Genomic DNA, 13141 nt, shown 5'->3' with positions numbered 1-13141 from the left:
TCAGCTTGATCTTCCCATTGCTCTTAGGAAAGGTGTTAGGTCTTGTACAAAACATCATCTGTTAAATTTTGTATCTTACAAAAATATTTCACCTTCATATTGTGCCTTTATTTCACAAGTGTCCAGTGTTTCCATTCCTAACAGTATCCAGGAGGCTCTAAATGTTCCTAAGTGGAACGAAGTTGTTTTTGAGGAGATGAGAGCTTTGGAAAAGAATGCTACTTGGGAAAAAGTGGATCTGTCGGATGGAAAGACAGTTGTTGGTTGTAAATGGGTGTTCACTCTGAAGTACAACTCAGATGGATCCTTCGAGAGATATAAGGCTCGCCTAGTAGCTAAAGGCTTTACTTAGACGTATGGAGTGGACTACTCTGAGACCTTTTCTCCAGTGGCAAAACTAAATACAGTTCGAGTACTCTTATCTGTTGCAGCTAACCTTGATTGGCCACTGAATCAGCTGGATGTGAAGAATGCCTTTTTGAATGGAGACTTGGAAGAAGAAGTATATATAGAGCCTCCACCTGGTTTCACTGAGAAGTTTGGAACTAAAGTATGCAAGCTAAAAAAGTCTCTATATGGACTTAAACAATCTCCCAGAGCCTGGTTTGAAAGATTCACAAGGTTCGTTAAAAGTCAAGGATATAGTCAAGGACAATCTGATCATACTCTTTTCACAAAAAGATCCATCGAAGACAAGTAATCGGTTCCGATTGTCTATGTTGATGACATAATCTTGACTGAAGATGATATTGAAGAGATGAGCAGACTAAAGCAGAGCTTAGCCAAGGAATTCGAGATTAAAGACTTAGGCCAGCTAAGGTACATTCTTGGAATGGAAGTGGCTAGATCAAAGAAGGGCATTGTGGTTTCGCAACGAAAATATATTCTAGACCTCTTGAAAGAAACTGGAATGAGTGGATGCAAACCTTCAGACACTCCGATAGAAGTTAAGGATAAACTCGGAGAAGTTAAATCCAGTAGATGCAGGTAGATACCAAAGGTTGGTAAGAAGATTGATTTACTTGTCACATACACGTCCTGACATTGCCTTCGCTGTGAGCATGGTGAGTCAATTTATGCACTCCCCGTACGAAGAACATCTTGAAGTTGTGTATCGAATTCTTAAGTATCTAAAAGGCACACCAGGAAAAGGACTCTTCTTCAAGAAAAATGAGAAAAGAGGGGTTGAAGTGTATACAGATGCGGATTGGGCAGGCTCAATCACTGATAGAAGGTCAACTTCGGGGTACTGCACATTTCTTTGGGGCAATTTAGTTACTTGGAGAAGCAAGAAGCAAAGTGTAGTTGCTAGAAGCAGTGCTGAGGCTGAATTCAAATCAATGGCTCAAGGAGTGTGTGAGGTTCTTTGGCTAAAAAGGGTGCTAGCAGATCTTAAGAGACCAGTGTGTTTTTCTATGAAACTGTATTGTGATAACAAGGCAGCTATCAGCATTGCTCATAATCCAGTTCATGACAAGACTAAACATGTTGAGATTGACAGACAATTTATAAAGGAGAAACTTGAAGAAGGAATAATTTGCACTCCGCTTGTACCAACCACTCAGCAAGTTGCAAATGTTTTGACTAAGGGCTTGTTGAGACAGTCATTTGAACTTCAAGTTAGCAAGTTGGGCATGATAGATATCTTTGCACCAACTTGAGGGGAAGTGTCGACAAGATATGATTTGCGGCAAATTAAGAAAGATATGATTTGCTGCAAATTTAGAAAGATTTGATTTGATTGATTACAGATTTGAATAAATTTAGGAAAGATTAGATTTGAATAAAATTAGGAAAATCATATCCTAGGATTAAGGGAAAGATTTAATCAATCCCTAATTGAGAGAGATTCTAGGAGTAATTGAGAGAGATCCTAGGAGTTTGTCTCTCCTATCTTTTCTTATTTAAGTTGTATGCTCAACATGTTTTATTAACACATTATCAATACAGAAGTATTTCTTTTCTCTCCCTCTTCATTTCTTCTTCTCTTCCTCTTTATTTTTCCACAGTAAGGAACTGGCCTTTGGAATATTTTGGTCTTCCGATGGGGGAAACCAAAGATCAAAAGAATTTTGGAAATAGGTAGTCAAACGATTCACTAAAAGACTAACACTTTGGAAAAGGAATTACATTTTAGTGGGTGGGAGAATAACTCGTACTAGGGAAACTTTGGCCAACCTACTTGTACGCTTCCTTTCCACCTTTCGGATTCAAACTAGAGTAGCGGGTTAGTTAGAGAAGATCATAAGGGAATTCCTATGGGATCCAGGGGATGAGAAGAGGGATCATTTAGTGAGGTGGGAGCAAGTTAGTAAACCTAAGGAGTAGGGAGGGCTTGGAATAGGGAACCTAATTTATAGGAATAGAGCGCTTTTAGGTAAATGGTTATGGAGGTTTCCATTGGAAAGCGACAGGCTATAGCATGATTGCAAGATTCATGGGATGTTGAATAATGGTTGGGGTGCAAATCAACGTCACTTTCTCCTTGGAAATCAATACAAGAGGTATATCCAATTTTTATTATCTTCACTAGATTTGATGTGGGCTGTGGGACCCAAGTATTGTTTTGGGAAGACCTTTGGTTGGCTAAAACTCCCCTTCAATTTGCTTTCCCTAGCCTTTACTCCTTGTCTAACTATAAATTACAAACTATCTCAAGATTTGTTACCTTTTCTCCTTCCATGTTAAATTGGGACTTTGGTTTTAGAAAGGGTTTAAGGGATAGCAAGTGTGAAGCCCTCATTCAACTACTGGATAAATTTCATTTAACTTTTCTAGATCAATCAGTGGAGGACACTAGAGTTTGGTCTTGTGCTCCTGATGGTGTTTTTTTCTTGTGCTTCCTTTTTCAATGCCCTTATGTAGTCTAATACTTTGGGGGAGAATTTCCCAGTGAAAGAGATTTGGAGCAAACCTATCCTACCCCAACTTCAGGCTTTGTGTTGGAAAGTTTTTCTTGGAAAGGTAAACACTTGTGATATGCTTTAGAAGAGAAAGCCAAACAAATGCCCATCACCTCACATGTGCTTCCTTTGCTTTGCAAGTGGTGAATCCTTACCTCATTTATTGCCATCCTGTCCTCTTGTACTTTGTGTTTGGGACTTCCTTTGTTCTCTTTTTGGTTGCAGATGGAATTCTCCACAGGATGTAGTGAGCCTCTTCAATCCAAGTTTCCTAAGATAGCCAAAAAAAGAGAGGGAGAACCATGTGGAAAGCAATTAGGGCAGCAATGTTGTCGATTGTTTGGTAGGAAAGGAATGGGAGGATCTTCAATGAGAAAAGTAGATCAAAAGAGTTGCGCATTGGATAAAGACACTTGATCTTTTCCAAGGATTTTTAGTGAATGATATTTTAAGGGCATGGGCTAATGGTACTTTCTTCTAAAGAAAAGGGGTTTATGGAGTGGATACCCCCAACAATTAATAAAATTAAATTAAATTTTTTATGGGAGCTCCATGGGAAGCTCGGGAGTGGCAGGTATTGGAGGAGTCTTTAGAGATTGTGCAGATATTGGAGATTCACTAAAGACTGAACTGATGGCATTGTTGCAAGGCTTAAAACTGGCTAAGCAATCAAACTTTCAACACTTGGAAGTAGAGGGAGACTCAAAACTGGTTGTTTCTTGGGCCAGGAGTAAGCATCGTGTGACATGGATCTGTAGGCACGCTTTTAGGAAAATAGAGAGCCTTCTCACAGGAGCAGAACATTACTTTCAATTGGGTAAGGACTGCAAATGGAGTGGTCGATACTTTAGCAAAACAAGGGGTCTATAGATAGCAGTTGTTTTGGGCACTATTGTAACTCTGTTGGGGGTTGGATAATGTCTTTATGGGTGGCTAGAGCCAATCTATTGTATTAACCAGTTTTCAACAATTAAAGCAATGTCCATAAAACTAAATCTAAATTACTGGCTATTAAGATGGTGGTTAAGTAAATATTTTGTCCACCATTTAAACTAGAAATTTCAGATAAAGAATTATAATGCATTACTAAGTTACAATGGACTTTAGAGGAGGAACTGAATTTTAAATGTTCAAAATCAGGGAAGTACTTGTTTGAGCGGAGCAAAATCCTTCTCTCAAGCAACACTGCAGTGAAAAGCGTAATCAAGTTATCAACATCCAAGCACTGTACTAGTGGCTGAAAAGATATCTGCACCAAGTAAAACACAAATAACAGTTGTCAAAAGCATTGGTTGATTTTAACAAGATACATATAGTTCATCAATATTATACTGTAGAAGCTAATTGCCAACATGAGAACAGATTTAAAGGAACCATACATCAGCATATGGGAGTCCATCCTTTGTTGGAGCCTCCACAGAAAGCAGGCAGTTCTCAATAGCAAAAAGGACTCGATCCTTTCCAGGAGTAGGCAAAGGAACGCCCGATACAATATATGCTATAATATCCCACAGAGGCTTGCTGAAAGTGATGCACAGCTAAGAAGTTACATACAAGTCTACAACATAGAAAATTCTTCTGACACAATTATATCAGAATACTTAAAATAAAGCATTCAAAAACCAAAGCTCTAATTGATAAAGTTTGAAAGTAAGTAAACACATCTTTTTCGAGAGAGAGAGAGAGAGAGAGAAAGTGAAGTATCATTCTATTAACTATGAACAAAATGTTCAGAAAGATGATGTGCTAAAGGAACCAGAAAAAAACTGTTCCCTCTAAACTTGATCTCCCCACCCTGCTTTACAAAAAGATTATCATGTACAAAAAAGGACTCAACCTATACTCCTAACCAGCCTGTGACTAGAACATCATTCCCACAATTTTCTGAAAAAGGAGTTAGCAGAATTTGTCTTATTTTTGAAAACCCGACTGTTTCTTTCTTGCCACAGACACCAAAAAACCACTGTTGGGGTTAAATTCCAAACTAATCTTCCTTTTCTACTCAAGCCTTCCACTCTCCAACCTTTTACAAAATCCTGTACCGAACCTGGGCAGCAACTTTTCACTTCAAATAATTGTGAGATTATGTTCCAGATCTCTGAAGAAAATTTACAGTGAAGTAATAGATGATTCACTGTTTCCAGATGTTCTTCACATAGGAGACAGCTATTCGAGTCCAGAAGAGCACCTTTCCAAGAGAGGTTATCCCTTGTAAGTATTCTGTTGAGGTAAGCCGTCCATACAAAAAAATAAATCTTTGAAGGCACATCATCATACCCAAGCCCTTCAACTTCCAACAAATACATTTTACGGTGCTAAGATTGGAAAGTTTGAAGGCAGATGAATTAGAAATGTGTGATTGGGAAACACACTTTTTACCATTAAAGTTGTGTATTATTATTAGAAAAAAGACCATACGTTCCAGAAATAGAATATAGGACAAGTACATATGCAAACTACAAATTAGGTTGTAAACATTTAAGTATGATTTTGATACACATCCCTCCCGGGACCAAGCAAACCCCAGTCCAACAATTTTTTATTTACTCCAAGTGTCTCCCAGTAAGTACGACTGGGAAGCACATTATTTCATCATCATTTAATAATGTCTAAAAGAATGTAAAAGAATATTAGTCATCAAAACATGCAAAACTAACATGTAAGAAAGCAATATTTGATGAATGTAAGGCTACTTTGATGTACAACCGACCATATATGAAATAGATCCATTAGCATACAATAGATAGAGACGATCAAGCTTCTATCATCTAAAAATAATACCTACTGCCATCAGGAGAAAAGCACAGAGCAAATAATTCCTCCAGTGCATCCCGAAGAACACGAAAACTGGGTGAGCGTGAAACAAGACAAATGCACTTGTCAGCAAAAGAATTTGCGGGAATGCGGTAAGCTTCAGCTATATCATCACAGACTGGATCCCGAAAAGCAATGCAGCTAACATATATTTTAGATCCATCACCCTCTGTAGTAAATTTTCCAAATTAAGTGCAATAAGTAAGACTCCAGAAAAACAAGATAAACTATTAGAAACATTGACAGGAAACAAATAAAGCTCAAAAAAATCAAGAAAACCATAAATGCAGAACAGCTAAAAAACAATATGAATAAAGAGAAAGATTATGCTTTAATAACAATAAAATAATTAATGGATCAAAATAACCAGATCAAATTCGAATTTGGATAAATTGATGCCATTTACATCCCTATCCAGAAATCTCACTTCACATGATTGTAGACTTTCTCCAAGTTTGCATACAACCACTTTGTCCCTGACCATTTCAAAACATCCACACTTTTCATTAGAAATTAGAAATTTTGCCTTCCATCTAAAACACTCCTTAAAATGAATAAACCAAAGGTTGGAGAACTTTCATTCTCAATGAATCACTTTCAAGATTGTCTCACACAGATTCCCAACTAGATAAACCGGCGTAAAGTTAGGTTCAAAACCCTCTTCATAAGAAAAAAGAGATGTGAAAGTAAAACTCACACTCTCCTTGATGATGCCTTCAGAAATGAAAATATGAAATACCCCAAACACTTCCATATGGTCTTTTAACTAACCAAACAATTCTGGTAAAAGCTCATGGTGAAACAATCTAGACCAAGGGATTTATCCTTGTCCATTGTAAAGGTTCTTTCCTTGCTGCCTCTTCCCACCCTCAACAGACCGTCTAAAATAGGTGGCAGTCATAAAAGTTTGGAAATGGGAGACAAATGTCGGCCATGAATTCCTCCCAATCCATAGCCAATTTGATGATAAGGTTTTTTGTCTCCTCCCATTTGCAATACTGTGAGATCAGAAAATCAGGAATTCATAGCCCCTTCTTTGATCCATTGCTTATGAATTTTTCTCTCCAACTTATTTACTCTCTCCTTAAAACCTTTTAAAGTAAACTTTGAGTCATAGGCCTTCTTGTGATTTGTTCCACTTCCACCAGCAAGAAATTCCTTTGTCTGAGAAATTCCTTTCTCCTTCCTCCATTGTTGGTTGCTTCATAATGGCATTTTATGATATTTTCTGGACCACATACTCTTATTGGCTCCTCCATTTTGTAAGCATGGGCTGGCTAATGAATGGTTGGTTGTTGCCTGATACTACTTTTTATATGTTGTTCAAATGACCATCATTCAAACATAACCAACAATTTTTCCACCTATAAGCAAAGCAAACAACTGATAGTCTCATAGTACATACCAATACAATCAACGCTAGTTAAGGACCAACCCAGAAAAGAAACACTAGTTAAGGACCAAAGTTTTCAACAAACTCTTAAATATCAAAGAGACTTATCAGAATATTTAAAGGTTATAGATTGTACCTGTTAAAACTATTGGATAGCTCTTCGGGAATGTTGAGGCATCATTAGGATTGAGCCCTGATGAATAGAACTCCACACCAGCTGGAAGAACACACTACAACCATAGGACACATGTCTATGACTTTAATCACATAATAAACAAATGAAATACATCTAATATCCAGCAAAAAAAGGGAAAAAAAAAACTTTCATTTCCATCTAATGGATATCACCCAGCAATATTCTCATTTAAGCATCCAGGTAAATCATTGGAAAATACATTCCAGATCATTATGGTGAATCTGAGAACACATATGGTAAGGGATCATCCTAATTTTTCTTTATGGAATGGATCATCGCCACAAAAACAAAAAAAAAAAACAAAAAATAAATAAACAAATTAAGAATAAAAATTAGAAGAGGAAAATAAAAGGTTTTTCAATGAATTGAAAAGTTACAGTGACATCACATCGTAGCATTAGTAACATAAACCTAGGTTCTAGTGCATCATGGATACATGAGATACGCCACTTAGAGGTAAAATGCATAAAGGTGTTCCCATCACCCAAAATGAGACAGAGAGACAGCTACTAGTCCCTTTGATCCTGGAACTAGAATTGCATCATGTAATGGTTATTCTTTTTCATTTTTCACTGTAAACAATTAAGGTGTGTCTTAACATAGAAAAAAATAGATATGACACCATCTCCTTGGTATCAAACGAGTGTTAATGGCAGCCCCTAGAGATCCCCTTTACATCATGCATAAAAGATACAAAAATAAATAAAAAATTATCAAGTTGGCATATAAGAAATGCAAAACATCTCTATTCACTTCCTATACCCCAGTACCCCAGAGAGGCTTTCAGCCAAGCCAACAGATCTCGAACTACCTTAATAAGGGATTCAGCCTCGCAATCAGAGATTAATCCTATCTGATCTCGTAATTGTTGAGGATTTCCTGTTAGTTGTTTATTTTTGTTTAGTTAGCATATTTGGACCAAAGCCCTTTAGTTAGGAGCTCTTCTAAGCAATAGCTTGTTTTTATTTTTAGGTTGTTAGCAGTAGTTGCCCCATCAAGGGTATATTGGACATTGTACATGTTTTTTTCTTTTAAGTATAAAAGCTAATAAGAGAGGGCCAGCCATTATGATTCGTTCCTCTTCTCTTTCTCCCATGTTTCTCTTCTTTCTCTCCCACAAATCATCTTCTTCCTTTTTTTTCTTACAATTTTTACTTCTACTGATTTCTACGTGGTATCAGAGCAGTTTTAGGTGTTTTTGAAACTGTATTCATGCAGCCCTAGATCAGCCAACTACATGAAGAAGTAAAGAGGTTGATCGCTTGATCAAGGAAGGTCCAGCTCTTGGATTTTTTTATGAGATTCAGTCACCAAGAGGGCAATCTGTAATTAGGCATCAAAATCAGGATGAACTGGGGTAAGAGAAAGAGTCCAAGTCAGAGTGGATTCTTTGTTTTTGACCTAGAATTGGGTGCTCAAGGTTTTCTGGATTTCTTGAGGCTTCCTATAGTGGACGATCTTGTTTCTAGCTGATTCTAGGCCTTCTGGAGAGATTAACATCCTCTTCTCCTGTTTCTATCAGTTCCCAAATAAGGAGAACTCTCTCCGGGTAAGTGTTTTTTGTCTCCATAACGATTTTTCATTATACAAGTGAAATCGATCTAAAACAAGAGCTTTTTCTTTGCCTCTTACTACTGTTGTAAGCTGTTTGAGATATTATGGAGGGTTGTCATGTTGAACTGCCAATGACCTTGGTTTGGGTGTAGGAGGTACTAGTGATCCTTTGGGATCTAGGATTATCACTACAGTTAAATTAGACGGTACACACTATCTAGAATGGGCACAATCAGCCAAGATGGTTATTGGTGCACGTGGTAACTAGGGTATATTTCTAGAGGAGAAGAAACCTAATACAAATTCTTCTCAGTGAATGTAAGAGAATTACATGGTAATGACTTGGTTGTGTAATTCTATGTTACCTCATATTAGTAAGAATTTCTTGTGGGCTGATATTGCAAAGGAGATTTGAGATGGAATAGTTAATGTTGGTTCGGCTGTTTTTTAGTGTTTATATTAGTCATATTTGTGTCTTAAGTTCTTAGTTATTGGACCTAAACTTGTTTAATGTTTTATTTGTTTTATTTGTCTAGGTGTCCCATCACTAATCAGGGGCATTCTATACATTCATGTAATATTATTTTATAATCATCTATATAAGATTGTAGGGCCGGCTGAAGAGTGCATGCCGCCTTTCTCAAATCTTCTCTTCTTCTTCTTCTTCTTCTTCTTCTTCTTCTTCGGCTGTTGTATTCCAGCAAACATGGTATCAAAGCACTAATCCGTCTGTCTGATTACAGCCGCCACTTTTTCTGCTCTTCCCTATTCCATTCTTTTTCCTCTCTCTCTCCTATCTTGGTCGCTGTGAAGGAACCCTAGGGCTGACTGTAAAACACAACAAGGTCTATATATAGGGTTTCCCTTGGTTGTAGGGCCCAAGGGGAGTTTGTTCCAGCAATCGATGCCCTACTAGACACCTCGCAGCAGGTAGTAGCCATTCGGCTGCTAAGAGAGATCTGTGTGGAACAGATCTAGGTGGAAGGACTGACTTCGACAGTCCTAGTACAGATCGTATGGGTGATCACAGTCTACAACAGCAGAAGTCAAAGCCCAGTCTAGTCTAGAAGAGTTCAGCACAGTACAGAGATGGACTGTCCTTGGTTTCAGACCTGTTACAAGGAGTTCTCAGACCTGCAACAGCTTCGGTAAGTCTGAAATAGTGTTCTTTGTACTGAGTTTTCAATTGTGATCACTGTAAGAGGAAGGAGATGTCTTCAATATCGGGAGAAGTGTCTTCTAGGGATCATAGAACTGGTGGTAGGTCTCCTAATCTGGAATATCCAAATCTGCACAGCTTGCAGATCACCAGTGTATTGTTGGATGAATACAATTTTAGAGAATGGTATGTTTCAACCATGCTCTTCATTTCTTCCCGAGAACTTATGGATTACCTAGATGGACAGAAGAAGGAACCTGTAGTGGGTAGTGCGGAGTATGCAGTATGGCGTAAGGAAAATGCTACTGTTATGTCCAGGTTGCTTGCTTCGATGACTTCAAGAGTGGCCAAAACTGTTCAACACTTTCCTACTGCTGATAAGATTTGGAAGAAAGTCACTAAAACTTATGGACAAAGAAAGAACAATGCCAGAATTTATAGGCTGAACCAAGACATTGCTGCATTGAGACAAGGAGATATGATAGTTGCCACGTATTTGCAACCGTAGAAGGACTATGGGAAGAACTTGATCATCATCTTGTTTTTGATTGGGAGAATGCAAAAGACAAGGAGAGGCATGATAAACAAATTGAAGAGGGTAGAGCCTTTAAGTTCTTGGCTGGCTTAGACCCAATGTTTGAGAGCATAAGGTCTCAAATTTTGGGAAGGGATGAAATGCCAGATTTACATCATGTCTATTATCTAGTAAGAAATGAAGAGGTTAGGAGGAAAGAGATGCAAGTTGACACTCAAACACAGCCAGCCGAGCAGCCTGTTGAGCATTCAGCCCTGATTTCTTCAAACCAAAAGGGGAGCAAGCATTCAGACAAGAGGCATCTTAAGTGCTCTCATTGTGGTGGTGAAAGACATGTAAAAGAGACTTGTTGGGTTCTTTATCATCATCTAAAACCAGCTGCATTAAAGAAAGACAAGAAGCCCCAGAAGAATCAAACAGCAAGTGGAAATCATGTTACTAGTCACAGTGATGATAGCTCGAAGAACACATCTATAGTTGCATCTTCTCCCATTGGGCCAGACTGCTAATTCCTCCACATCCGGATCCTTGGGTTTCACTGCTGATGAGGTAGAGGTCCTTAGCCGGGCCTTAACTCGTCTAAGGACTAATTCCCTTGCTTCCACCTCTCTTGCCAGATCAGGTATTGTCTCTGCTTATAGTACAACTAGTTCTATAGACTCTACTTATTGGATTATTGATTCCGGTGCAATTTACCACATGACACACATGTCCTCTTTATTTTCTTCTTACCAATTGATGTCTGGCCAAGATAAGATGAGAGTTGCTGACAGTTCCCTCTCCACCATCTCTGGGAAAGGGGGAGTTGACCTAAGCAAGAACCTCTCTCTTAAATATGTTCTACATGTTCCCAATCTTACTTCTAATCTCTTATCTGCTTCGAAGCTTACCAAGAATTTAAACTGTAGCGTAACTTTCTTTCCTACTCATTGTGTCTTTCAGGACAAATTGACGAAGAGAACGATTGGGAGCAGTCATGAGTGTGGAGGTCTCTACTATTTTGATGCAGACATAAGTTCGGCCTTACAATCATCTGCTACTAGTAGTCAGAATAATGAGGAGTCAATAGCTAGGTTACACTTGTGGCATGCTAGACTAGGTCATTTACCTTTTTCATCATTGCAATGGTTGTTTCCTGAATTATTCAAGGGTATTTCAAGTCAAAGTTTAGTTTGTGAAGTGTGTCAGTTGTCAAAACAATGTAGAACTCTTTATCCAATTTCTAGTAATGAAATTCAAGTTCCCTTTGATTTGGTCCATTCTGATGTTTGGGGCCCTTCACCCCTTGTTTCTGTGGATGGTTTTCGTTACTTTATCAGTTTTATTGATCACTACTCACGATGCACATGGATCTACTTGTTAAAAGGGCGTAATGAAGTGCCACAGATAACCATGGTATTTTGTAAAATGATTGAAACTCAATTTGACAAGAAGATTAAGCAATTTCATTCAGACAATGTTGCGGAATATTTTGAAAGATCCTTGAACCTGTTCATGGAGGATGCTGGCATGATACATCAGTCATCTTGTGCTAGTACCCTTCAACAGAATGGGGCTGTTGAGCGCAAAAATAGGCACTTATTGGAGACCGCTCGAGCTTTATTATTTCAGCACAAGGTTCCCAAGCACTACTGGTCTCAAGCCGTCCTTACCGCATCATATCTGATAAATCGGATGCCATCCAAGGTGTTGGGTGTGAAAACTCCTTTCTCTGTCCTCTGCCCTAATCTTCTAGATTTTCCTCTTCCTTGGTTGTGTGTTTTATACATGTAAAGGATCCAAAGAATACCAAGTTGGATCCTAGGGCTACGAAAGGAATCTTTCTAGGGTGCTCTCCTACACAGAAAGGTTACAAGTGTTATGATCCCGTCACCAAGAAGAAATACGTCACAAAAGATGTGGTATTTTTTTAGTCTCACTCCTATTTTCATTCTTCACAGAATCCTCTTAAGGGAGACTAGTGGGATGGAAGAGGATTCTTCTTCCCCCTCCTTTTTTGTGCCTCTTTCTACCTCGGGCCTTCCATCTTCTCCTCCTGATCCTCCTAGTTGTAGCATCCCGAGTGAACCTAGTGAGGCTCCCATTGCACCTGTTACCACTCTTGATGCTGCAGATGTTACTGAGGACACCAGTAAGCAACAGAAAGATATAAGAATCACCTACAACAGAAGGAAAAAAGACCCTCTAACTCATGGCAGCAATCAATCGGACTCGGATCAATCTGCCTCAGCAACTCCAGGTAATCCTATCACTCATACTTTTGATTTGGATCTCCCCATTGCTCTTCGTAAGTCTACCCGTTCTTGTACTATCCAACACCCCATTGCTGAATTTGTTTCTTACTCACGTTTATCTCCTCATTATTATTCCTTTGTGTCTGCTCTCTCCTCTGTGCATGTTCCTACTATGTACTCAGAGGCAGTGTCTAATCCAAGATGGAAAGAGGCTATAAATGAATAAATGAAAGCCTTAATGAAAGCAAGGACTTGGGAATTAGTGGATCTACCAAAAAGGAAGAGCACTGTGGGATGCAAGTGGGTGTTCACTGTAAAGCATAGGGAGGATGGGTCCATTGAAAGATACAAGG

General features: G+C 38.6%; 1 protein-coding gene across 1 annotated transcript in view; it reads right to left on the bottom strand.

The window, feature by feature from the left end:
* The window catches only part of SCD1 (stomatal cytokinesis defective / SCD1 protein (SCD1)), a 132458-nt gene that overhangs the window by 100826 nt on the left and 18491 nt on the right, over window positions 1–13141 (bottom strand). The window contains exons 2-5 of the mRNA XM_088941489.1: window positions 7247–7340; window positions 5685–5886; window positions 4283–4424; window positions 4052–4152 (exon numbers count right to left, since the gene is read on the bottom strand). Of these exons, the coding sequence (XP_088797615.1) occupies window positions 4052–4152; window positions 4283–4424; window positions 5685–5886; window positions 7247–7340 (539 nt within the window). The remainder of the gene's footprint in view (window positions 1–4051; window positions 4153–4282; window positions 4425–5684; window positions 5887–7246; window positions 7341–13141) is intronic.

Source organism: Nelumbo lutea, chromosome 4, assembly GCF_056320005.1.
Source record: "Nelumbo lutea isolate HS-2025 chromosome 4, American lotus-T2T, whole genome shotgun sequence".
Classification (NCBI taxonomy): domain Eukaryota; kingdom Viridiplantae; phylum Streptophyta; class Magnoliopsida; order Proteales; family Nelumbonaceae; genus Nelumbo; species Nelumbo lutea.
The sequence above is the reverse complement of the archived record's forward strand: the minus strand, read 5'-3'. Positions and strand labels throughout refer to the sequence as shown.